General features: G+C 36.4%; 1 protein-coding gene across 7 annotated transcripts in view; it reads right to left on the reverse strand.

Annotated features, from left to right (window-relative positions):
• Positions 1-1,450: 1,450 nt before the first annotated feature.
• Positions 1,451-12,555, reverse strand: part of gab1 (GRB2-associated binding protein 1) — a gene marked incomplete in the record, with an annotated part of 54,850 nt that continues 43,745 nt past the window's right edge. For 3 of the 7 annotated variants that reach the window (XM_014007803.1, XM_014007807.1, XM_014007806.1), the window contains 6 exon segments: positions 1,451-3,892; positions 3,978-4,106; positions 6,748-6,877; positions 7,408-7,501; positions 8,842-8,931; positions 11,070-11,370. In XM_014007803.1, the coding sequence (XP_013863257.1) occupies positions 3,731-3,892; positions 3,978-4,106; positions 6,748-6,877; positions 7,408-7,501; positions 8,842-8,931; positions 11,070-11,370 (906 nt within the window). 7 annotated transcript variants of the gene reach the window in all.

Consider the following 12,555-nt stretch of genomic DNA (forward strand, 5'->3'; position numbering starts at 1 on the left):
CAAACAACCAATATTTGACCATTAGACAAAGTTATCTGCTGAAATTTTTTTTATGTAAGATAAAAATGGCTGCCAGATGTCAAAGAATTTGTTTCAGAGGTCTTTCTTCTATGTTTATACTAAAGCATGGAATGACATTCCTCAAAACATAAAGTCCATTTCAAAACTACAGCCCTTTAAGAAGAATCTTGTTTGCCATCTGCTGGACACTTTTTGTTGTGCTCATATTTAGACGTACTATTTTGCAAACGCTGTCTTCCTGAAATTTGGTATGCTTGTTTGTCTTTGTGCCTATGGTGTAATAATAATTATGTGATTGTGATGCTGTATTTCTGAGTGTTTTATGTGCTGCAGAACAGGAACCTGCTATAAAACAGCAATTATGCTGAGTCAGGCTTGATTTTTTAGTAATCTTTTCCTGTTAAATCAATAAATCAAATCAAATCATTTAAACAGTTGTATATTATAGTTTCGGAGAATCATTATTACATTTGACAGAGGGGGTTCTAGGGGTATGTCAAAATGGTTCAGGGGGTACACAAGTCTAAAAAGGGTGGGAACCACTGGTTTACAAGACACTTGTGGAAAAATAAAATTAGCTATAATTTGAAACTGATGTGACTTTTTAAGTCTATTTTGAAAGCCCAATTTGGTTTAAAGGAACTGATTTTTGATTACATTTAAAGATGCTTCCGTGACATTTCCTCAGCATTTATACAGATAAGCCCAAAAACTATTTAATAACATCTTTTTACTGCTTAAAATTTTTGAAGGAAAAAACAAAGCAAATAAATAAATAAAAAAAAACACTATAACAACAAAACAATTGCATGTATTAAACTATAGACCCTCGGCCTGGAAAGCAAAATACAAAAAGTTATTTATTCCATTCGCAATATCCACTTTGAGCACTTTAATATAAGAAGCATACTTTCACGCTTTAACAGTCCACTTTTATGTAATAAAGTTGTTATAGAACGCTGTTGTTGGGCGCTGACAAAAAAGATTTCTGTAACCATCTAGAAGAGTTTTATCTATTCATATTCAAATTTTGTGCAACAATTATTTGTTGAAAAGAGCTAAAGTAATAATAGTTCTGTTACAGATTTTGAAAAATTGAAAGGTTTTGAGTTAGCAATCATCTCTTTAGAGGGGCTTAGACAAAACTTTGCTTTTTATAGTCTGGATCAACAAAGATTTGCATGATGCATATCAGAAACTATTTCCAGATTATCCAACATGCATTCAAATGTTTGAAAAAGACCACTTAATTTCAAGTCAATGTGTAAAAAAAACTAGTCATTTATATGTTGTCTACATTTTAAGTGATAAAAGAAAATGAACACTAATATCACTCAAGGTGCGTTTTTTTAAATTTAGTAGTCTATATTATCTTACACCTTGACCAATCATTGACAGCAGAGGTCATGTTGAATAAAGACAAACCAAGTATAACAGGCTGCTTTTTATTAGTCCTCTTTTCAAATTAGACTTTTCAGTTGAGATTCGTTATAAAAGATAAAGCGTTGTCAATTCTGCAGTTTTTATCACAAAGAAACTGCGACAGAGAAAAAAGTAAAAAACAAAAAAAAAAATCAGGCAGATTTTTTTTTAAAGATACATATTAATAAAACTGATAGCAAACTATGTACAGCAATGACTTGGTTGAGATTTCAGAACAAGCGATGACAGGTTAGTGAAAAGCAGATCTGTAGAGACAAACCTTTGAAACAATTCTCAGAACTAACCCCGTGAGGCAGTCACTTTCTCTAAATTGTATGCCACTTTAGTTCAACATAAATTAAACTTGAGATAAGAGAGAGACAGGCAAAGAAAGAAATCATCGTCTGGAATTAATTTACCAACAGGACATAATAAACCAAAGCAAATGTTCCTCCATTTGAATCAAGAACAAACTAAAACTGGTCGTGACATCGACTTGATGGAAAAAAAAATACTTGAGAAATAAATTAGAGCTGGAAAGTTGTATTACTTTGCAATAAAAAACAAACAAGTACCTGATTTTCTCTCTGTAACTCAACAGTGACACCTTCTGCAACTGAAAACCTGTCACACTCTTTAAAACTCACAGTAATCGTTTTCTTTGATCATAAAGTCCTGAAACCATCTAAGACGGGTCCAGAATTCTACCCGGCAGAATTCGGATCTCTTTGAGTCAAACACGGTGGAAAGTTCATACAAATAAAAGGACTTTTTTTTTCCTTTTTTTCCATAACAACCCTTTTGTACAGTTCTTGCATTTTCACAATAAAATATTTAAAGTTTTCCACTTGCAAAATAAATGGAATTTTGATCATATTTATTGGAAGAAAAAAAAACTTGCGTGAACCTTAAGCTCAAGTTTAGCACTTGGTTAGTTTAAAAATGAACAAGTTCAACTGCCCTTTGATTGAAACTTAATGCATCTCTGTGAAAATCTGTTCTGTGCTCCCTCCGTTTATAAAGTGGAATTGTACCTACACACTGTAACCTAAAGCAACTGTTCAGACTGAGTTGTAGTTCTGTGGATTATGATCAATTAATGTGTTGGATGTGGACTCTGAATGACTTCAGGTTCAACTCTGACAGGAATAATGAGCCAATGGCTAGTCTGAGAAAGGCCAAGACCAAAGTGGATTTCTGTTGTCTTAATTTCAAACTTTTCATAGATGGAGAATACTACTTTACAACCCTTTACAATGTAAACAATTTCACATTATGCAAATATTTCGGCAAATTATGATAATCTTGCTCAAAGTGTCGCAGAAGAAACCCCATTTTAAAAACCTCTACATTGCTGTCAATTTCACATAAGTTATTTACACATTTTTGGGGTTACTTACAAAAACAAATAATGGTGCACCTCCAGCAGTTATATCATATTATTTCTGATGGAATAACTACATAAAACGAAATGAAATGAAAAAGCTGAAAGAACTGCATTTGTGTGAACCTCTATGTAGTGTGTGTCTTGTTTTAAAGAGAGTAGGAAAAACACTTTGGTTCTGGTCCTGCTTGAACTAGAGGTTCGCTCATCAATATGATCATTTCTCCAACGGGAGGTTGCTCAAAGAGCCATCTACAGCAGGTAAGACAATGATTGTTCAAAATCTTTTCACAGAGTCGTATCTCATAAAATCTGAACCATCCTTTTTAAGAAAGAAGTTGTGAAACTGATCACTCTAAAACCATGCCTGGATAAAACAGCAGATACTACACTATTTACCTGTTATGCTACCTAGTAGTGCGACATCGACAAATCACTGTGACCTTGTTATTGAGTGATTTCATTTACACTTTAAAATGACACCAAACAGCTTTACAATTTAAAGAAAGGTTAATGCTGGATCAGCCTAAAGGTAATGGAAAAGATGGAGGGGAAAAGCCCTTTATTCAGATCAGAGGCAGTGAATGTTCAAAGTTCATAAAGTCTGCTCAAGTCAAACTGCCCCCCCTCCCCAATCAAGACAAGTCTGATCAATTCAAACTGCTTTCACATTGCATAAAGCTTAATCTTGGCCCACTCCCCTGCTGTCTGCAAATGTACACGCCATGCGCTCCCAGGCCCGACAGCAGTATAAGCTAGTCAGATAGGTGGCTATGACAATCCACTGGCTCTTGTGCGTATGTTGAGGTGCAACAGGACAGCACAAACCAGAACCTACACTAGTGCCAAAGGCCCAGCAGTTTGAGGATTTGGAACGTGGTAGTCAAGAACCCAAGAAGAAGTTCATTTGGATACTTTGGAGGGGGTGTCCATCTCTGTTAACTGACGGTCTTCACTCCAAGCCTCCCTGGTGCTCTTGAGAGCCTGCGTTCGTTGCTGGTCCACAACCACGTAGTCGACGCGCTCTTCTGATGCTGCGTTATTGTCAGTTCCGGCATTTTTCAGCTAGAAAACGACAAAAGTTAATCGCTTATTTAAACTCCTAAAATCGAGACAATAGGGTGCACATTGTTGGGGACAAAACGCCTACCTTCCTAGGTGGGGTAGACTTGCTAGGGTCGAGGTCCAAATCCAAGTACTCCACCTGTTTATCACCCTTCGGTTTTACTACAGGGCTATTCCCACCATCGGTAGGCATGGGTGCTGCAATCTTCATTATCTGTGAGAGCCAGGACATGTTATATTTTTGTGTTTTTTTCATCCCAAAAACCAAAGAAAAACAACTCATACATGACTGAATGGATAAATTGTCACAATTACCAACATTTTTTCAAATTTAGTTTAGTTTTTATGTAGGCAAAGAGGATTTGTGGATTTTTAACATTTAAAGCTCATGTGAAATCTGGTATATTATAAGGTTGAACATATTTTTATATTACTTAACCTTTTCATTCACTGGGTTAGCAAGGTATGGTCAAGTGTAGATGAAATATAAAAAATGATTTAGGGTAAAATACGTATAACTATTAATAAAATGGTTGCTTTAATTTTTTGGCAAATGGTGGTCCAGAGTGATGGCTGCTTTGAGTCACTGACACACAATATGAGTACTAAACCAAAACCACATCACAGTGGAAGAGCTACTTTTGCTTTATGGCCTTTATTATGTTGGTATTTCCTCTCTTTTTTTTGTCAGGAAATTTACATATTTCAACCTGACATCAATAACAATTCACCCTAATAAAAAATAAAGAAATAATTGTGATAATTGTGACAACTCAGTGACACATGTTGGACCTGCAGCATACATCAGAGAATCACAGTTTATGTTCTGCATTGCTAGGTGGTAAGATTTCTTTGTTGTTTGTTCACCATTTTATGTGATTTCTAGTAGAAGTTTAAAAGAAAATGCACTTATTTTAGATTACTTTGTGGCCTGCGGTTCACATCAGGGGGACTGATTAAACCCACTTTTGTTTAATTCTCAAAAGAACAACCAGAATGGAGGACGAAATGAACCACAGTACGCTGCTACCAAATATTGTGGGAGACCTTTCTAAATACGAGTCCATATGCAAGGGGTATCTGTCAGATTTTGTCTCAGAAACTCTCGTATTATATAGTGAAGGAACTCTAAAGTTATAACACCGTTGAGGTACATGGTCTAACAGAGGGACTTCGGCAAATTAATATTGCACTAAAATGTGATGTGTATTTCTGTTTTTACTCAACCCTTGTATTTGCGGTGAAGATTTGAGGGGCAGTAGAGGTAACTTTTCTTAGCTTTAAATATATAATTTCACTGTAAGGCCTCTGGAGATTTTTCTCTTTCATAACAAAAGAGTGCAAACAGTCCTAAAGAAATTTAATCAGAGCCCAGGGGTTTAAGTCAAGTTGTCATTAAAATATAGAGTAATTGATTCACTAAGAACAGACTGAGTTCATTGAAATCCATTTCGATATCTGTTCCGAGTCTTCTAGATATGATGGAAATGTTTTTTCCTAACGATTTGTTCAGCATATTGCCAAGCCCAAGATAACCCTTTGGTTGATTCAAATGGAAATGTCTGTTTTTAACAGAACTCCCACGAGGTGATGAACTAACAACAAAGAAAGCTTGACGTTCAAGAATGTCGGAAACATAAATCACATGATTATCTGACATGTGCTGGACAGCTTCTATCAGCAGAGTTAATCATGTACTACTAGAACTAAGATGGTGCAAAACTAGAACGTACTGACTGAAAGTTACACTACACGTGTTGTTGAAACCCCTGCGACATTTGTATCCCAGGCACATCTTGTAGTTTGTGTTGAGGAGTGATATCCCCACAGCAAAGTCTATGTCATGAACTTTATTATCCAATTATAAAACCTGAAAAACGCAACCTCTGGCATTCTGTCAGGGCAAGCCATTTGTGTCTAACCTGGCAACCCTGCTCACCTCCTCTATGGGGTCAAGTTCCTCCACCTCCCTCTTTACAGGGGTGATGGGGACTGTGCAGTAGAAGGACTCCTCTCTACACAAAGTAAGAGGGAGGTAGTTGTAAAGAAAAAAAAGAGAGAGAGAGAGCAGATGGTTAAGACCAAAATGCAGGAAAAAGGAAATGAATGAAGCCAAAGCCTGAGGAAGCCAGAGATGGGAAACTAGAAAAAAAAAAAAGAAATTAACATGAGTTATGAAAAGAGCAGGAAGGCAGTCTATTGTACCAAAGCAACCGAAAAAATTAAATGGTTAACAGCAGGAAAAAAATAAAATAAAAATCCAAAAATGGCTAATCCAAGATGCAAACAGGAAGTGAAAGTATCCTTAAAGACAACTTAGGATAGCTCCCCTTGTTAGACTTTAGAGAATAAGTGCCAATTTATTCTGATTTTTTTTTTCAGTTTTGAAGGATTAAAAAAAAGACAAAATTTGGTTGACAAAATAAAAATAACCTGAAAAGCAAACAATAAAACAATAAAAGAAAGCAGAACAGCAGGAAACTGCAAGGAAGAGCATTTAAGTGGTGAGGAGTCCATCTGCAGCCAGTAGTATGTCCACGTTATAACACATGATGCAAAGTGAGAGAATAATTTGCTGGAATTTGAGTGACAGTTTCTGTAGAAAAAAAATGAAAAATCACAACTTAATGACTTATCCTTAAAACGTAACATGCATGATCCTAAATTGGACGTTTTATGGTGTATCTGTGACAAAGTCTGTAGAGGTCATTGTGCAATAACTTTGAACAGAGTTTAAAAACAACACAAAGTAGAAGTTTAATAAATTATCAAATGAAATCCAATTTTTCTTTTTTATGTAAAGAAAAAGAAATCATGTCAACTCTTTGATCAGAGAGCAGTTGTGTGTTACATACTGGGTCATCTGTGGGCATATTAGGGTCCATGTCTACATAATTCTCATTGTCAGGGAACTCCTCGGAGTCAGTGCTGGAGGCCGTGCTATGCACTGACGGGGGTCTCCCTGGCATTGGTAACCTAGGGAAACTGAGCAGCATTCACAATGTTTATGAAGAACCTCAAAGCAGGAACATACTCTTTTAGTGAAAACAAAATGCAAACATGACAACTTGCAGCCACAGGAGGGGGCGGGGGATTCTTTGCAATGCTGATACACAAAGAAATACCCCACCTCAGAGAAAACAAACTGGTATTACTTAATACAGCTTTGAGGCAGATCCCAGACCTGTTTGCATGATTAACTACTTTGGCCAAACAGTGACTACAGTAATGATGAAGTGTTATATGTATTCACTACAAAAGGGCATGTTCTCAGAGTTCAACTCATGAACGAGTTGAAAATCTCAGCTGCATTTTTTGTTTTAATAACCAGGTAAGATAAACCTCATGTTTCTCAAAGGCATACAGTTTATCTGTTTTATGAGGCAATTATGAGACTGCAGCTCCACTTTCAACTACAACTAAATAAAGCTGAGCAGTGAGAAGATGCCCTCAGACGTTAGCAAAATACAGAACTATGAAAAAAATTAATGAAGCAAAACATTTTAGATACTTACTCTCGAGTGAATGATCGTGTGACTGGTGAGCGGACAGGTGTGCAGTGCTCCTCCCATTCTGGTACTGCTTTGATCTCCAGTGGAGCGGGTTTTCCTAAACCAAAAAATAAATAAATAAATAAATAAATAAATAAATAAATAAATAAATAAATAAATAAATAAATAAATAAAATAACATGCACCAGTCAGTTGATAACAATCATAAATGCACTAGAATTTCTTTGAGCTATTAAGAAGGTTTTTTCCCAATGATAAAAAATTTTAAGCTGACTTTTTCAAAATGTGATTTTTCAACTCAGCAAGTGATTATTTTTGTCTACTTTAATGTGGATTACAGCAACATGTACATTATAGAAATTCACTGTTAAATGCAACATTATTTTTGGCCCATTCAATTAAAAGTCTTAAAACTTCTAAATACATTTTGTTCGTGTTACGGAAAGGAAAGTTGCCGGGGTTGCCAGTCAACATTATGATAAAAAAAACGTTGATGGTAAAAATTTGCTGTGGGCTACACAAAATATTGGACTCATTGCTGTTTTTTTTCCAAGTTCTTAGGTTTTCTTTTACAAAATAATAATAATAATAATAATAATAATAATAATAATAATGATAAAAAATAAAAATTAATAATTAGGCAAAATGGTGATCCTAAAATTCAACAGCATGGCATCAGGTTACATTCTTTGTACGTAGTGGAGAAGTACACATGTACTAACTAGTTAAGGAATTTGTTTTAGTTTAAAAAGTGAAGCTTGAGCGTCTGTATAGCATGAAAAAAAACTGTGTGGAATTTTAGAAGCCAGTGGGGTGAGAAAAAATTAAATGGTACCCCGCTGCAAACATTCACCATTGTTGGATTATTCTGTATGACAACTGTTCTTCACACTTTACTCTTAATGTAACCAGAATATACTGCATGCACACAGATGTGAATGTGATTGGTGACAAGATTCCCTCCATTAGATGTTATCATTGTTTCATTTCCTCTTGAAGAGCAATCCACTGTGCTCTAAAGGCGTGTGAGCATTTTAGTGACAATAACAATGTGGCTGCTGCATTTTATTATGCTTATGGTGCATTACAAAACCCACAATATAAAAAAAAAAAAGTTCAGGAAAAACACATTGTTAGTTTGTTATTTGATTGCATGTAAGGAATCATATTATTATTAGAAGTTATTTTGACCTAAGTGAAATCCATGATACATAAAAAAAGCACAATGCATGCATCTCCTGCTCAGATATGGAGTATGGAGTAACACTGAATTAAAAGGCAACAGTTTCATAAGGAACTGAATAAAAACGTCCTGCAAAACAAGAAGTAGGATCATCCAGTTCAATGTTTACAACATGCAAAGAGTCTAGAAGAAGTATTGTGGAAAGGTCAAAGAATGAACAGTGAAACATACACAGGTCAGTAAGGTGTACCTACCCTTGCGCCGTCCTCGCGGAAAATCACCTATGGTCTGAGAGTCGGTTCTCTCTAAAACAACATCTTTTGATCTTATTTTTGGACTCTGACCTGATTGGCGAAAGAAGACTTGGCTTATTACAAAATAAATTATTAATTCTTGGTGATCACAACAATTACGGCCTGCAGTGAGGACTTCTCTGCCATGCAAAGCAAAAAAAAAAAAAAAAAGAAAAGGACAAGACTTTGCTGTGCGGAACAGCTACGCCCTCATTTATACCCAGTCACTTATTAGAGCAGCACAATTCAAGAGGATGATTGTCATGACAACAGCAGGCTCAAACGGCCCAACATGCACCTCACTCCATGCACCACGGCTTCCCACTCAAAGACTGACATCACAGCTGTGCACACACGATCGGCTGCGTGTAAGGACCGAGTGTACGCTGAAAAATCAGGTCACATCGAGAAGAACGTACCGCTCTGCAGCTAAGAAGAGCATTGTGTCGATAAGACACCACGATTCTTTTACTTATTGTGCTGTTCAGTTTATTAAAATGAAAATCACATGAAAAAGATGCTGGCCTTCACACCAGTTAAACTGAGACAGCCAAAGTGGAGAGGAGGGAAAAAACATGCACAATACATGAACGCAGCTCAGAAATTAAAATTAGTCTAAAACTTTTGCAAGGTTCACGATAAAAGAAAGAACTCTCCTAAATTCAACAAGCACAAAAAGCTTCAATGTTTTAGGGATGCTCCACTCGCTCGATCTGGGACCACTGATTCAACTCAAGAATCCAATCTTGTTCGACGGTGAACAAAACATAGTGAAGCCTCTAAATGCACTTTTATGTTCTGACGTGCTTAAAGACAAGTTATGATTTGTCGTATAAAGCATTTAAATTGTAATTGTTTGTAGTTGGATTTTATTTGTTCAGATATGTCTGTCCATAAACCTGGAGGATATATTTTGTACATTTTTTGAAACAAAAATGTACCTCGTGCTGTTTTGGAGAAAACTCAACTGCTCTTTAGATTCACTTAAAGTTTCAGCACAAAATTAACATTAACATTAACATCCCTCTAGATGATATATTCAGAATTTAATTGTTTTAACGCTCCTGCAAACAGATTAACGTATCCACAAAACAAACTGAAAACATTTTATACAAGGTGTACTGGGACAAAAAAAGTAATTTTTATGTTCATCTTTTACAGTCTATAAGTAATCTAGTCACAACAAGAAGCCTTTAGGAAAGAAAGGCAAAGGAACACAGTGTCCAGCAGACAGAGACACTATTTGATTACGCTGATTACCTCAAAATATTTGACTTTTTTCCTGCACCCAATGTTTGAATGATGATGAATCCATGTGTAATAAAATCAGATCCCTTTTTAGCCTTTTAGTCTTCAGTGGAGCATTTCTAAAGTACAAATTTAGAGTAATAAAGTTTGTTTATGTATTTAAATTTACTTTAACTTGTCAATTTTTCACATTTCTCATCGAAAATCTTGAACAGTCACACTCAAAGGGACGGACAAAAAAGATACAATTCTAATTTGAAAATATTCGTCACAATCAATATGTCCAATTTTCTCTTGTTACAATAATAGCCGTGAATTTGATTAGTCTATGTGATGCTTTGTTACTCTTCAGTTCTATTTCTAGGTTTGTTTGTTTTTGGGTTTTTTTTTGGTCTCTACTTGGTCCCTTCACTGTGTGCCCTGATTCAAAACGCCTTGCAATCAGGTCTTTAATCAAAGGGCTCCATTCAAATGATGGGAACAAAAGGGGAAGGAGGTAATCTCTCCAGGCTTTAGCCACTCCACGGCACAAGGACTAGCCCTCTCCAAAACGCTGGTGTTTCTCAGGAGCTTGAGGCAAATATGCACTTGACAAGCGGTTAACTTTAGTGAATGTAGGCGGACTTAGCGGGCGGTATCAGCTTACATGCAGAGGAGCATGGGGATTTTTGTTATACCAGGCAAACCAATGAAGATATTATCCCACATTAATAACGGCGTCAAACAGAAATTTTGAACAGATGGTTGTAGGATAGTGAATGAAACCTAAAGGACGAAGGGCGACTGTGAGACAAAGCACCATCATTTGTAGCATGAGTCATATAGTAGCATATAGAAAAGCATTAAGAGCAACAATAATCTCCAGCTCAATCCAGACATGAAGCAATTAACACACAAACTACACACTAGGCAATTCACAACCACATATTCTGAGCTCTCACCTTTACGATCAGGTTTAAGGTTTCGGTCCACAGGTGGTGGCTGGAAATCTCCGAGCACCGGCTTGCGAGGGGGTGTCTGTGGACTTGAGCGGAATCCCATGTGGGCGGGTGGGGGGACCTGTTTCCCCAAAGAAGAAAACTCCATAGTACTTGGGGTCATGGGCACGTAATTCGTGTCATGCATTGGCTCTGGCAAACTGCTGGAGTGATGATGCGACGGGGAGTTGACACTCATTGGGACATAGTTCTGCTCAATGTCCTCAGCTGATTGGCTTCCCACTGGTATCATTCCTTTGTTTTTCTAAAGGGCCACAGGACATATGTTTATAAAAATTAATACAAGCAAGTTGTGCAAGACTCAAAACAGAGAAAGAAAACTTGTTCTCGACACATTCATCTTTCACATTTTGATGGGTTTAGTTTATGAGAAAACATGAAAGACTGTCAGCACAAGGATGAACTCAAAGGAGCTAATGTTTAAAAAACAAATAAAAAGATCCCTTTTAGTTCAAGCTGGATCACAATACTGCCTCTACAGGTTTGTACACAAGAGAGCAGGCATGATGGATGCTTCAGATTTAATCTTTTATGCTTACAACTAAATAAAAGCCTTTTAAAAAAAGGTCCAGCTGTTTTGCGGTTTGAGGTAATGTGAGGGCAATGCAAACAGGAAAACAAATGTTTGTAGCAATTTTTTTAGTAGACGCTCCCATTTATCTCTGTTTTGTAGTTTGACTCTGGCTCCTGCAGTCGACAGCAGCTGAGCATGCACCTCTGCAATGATGCTGCACAAAAACACATGTATAACAGGATTTTATCTGCAGGAACAGTTCTGGTACTCCTGCAAGACGAGGAAAAATACTTTCAATTTAAAGCAAATTTCATATTAATAAGATAGCATCCTTTTTTCAGGGAAATCTTTGGTAAATAAAAAAAGAAAAGACAATGACAAACTACACTGCGCATTTATAATACCAGCGTGGCTCTGTAGTAAGGAGCACAGCTGCTACACTGCCTGCCTGCTGTGTGGACCCGTCATCAGCTGAAAACATTTGGCACATCATGAAGCAAAACCCCACTGCATGGTCCAAATGAGTGAGCAGTCCAGTTAAAAGAATACTGTCTGATCTGAAAGCGGCACAGTGTTTTTGTTTAATTATTCTTTTTTTATCGTCATCATTTTATAGCCTTTGATCAAGTTGCTATGTTTTTTTTTAAGTTTAAGTTGTTTTAGAGTTTAGAAATTTGCTCTTTCATTTCCACTTTCACATTCATGGAAGATCCAAACAATAGATTGAACCACTTCCACTACTTTGAGATACATTGTCTTAAGTCATAAACATTAAGTAATTTTATAAGGCTGCTCATTAATGCTATCATTTTAAGGTTTTTGTTTATTTTTTAAAAGGAAAAAAAAAAGGGGGAACATAAAAAAATCATTGCATTATTCCTGAATTTTGTATGCTCTGTGCCACTGACTAAACAA

This window comes from Austrofundulus limnaeus, unplaced genomic scaffold (assembly GCF_001266775.1).
Source record: "Austrofundulus limnaeus strain Quisiro unplaced genomic scaffold, Austrofundulus_limnaeus-1.0 Scaffold44, whole genome shotgun sequence".
NCBI classification, from domain to species: Eukaryota; Metazoa; Chordata; class Actinopteri; order Cyprinodontiformes; family Rivulidae; genus Austrofundulus; species Austrofundulus limnaeus.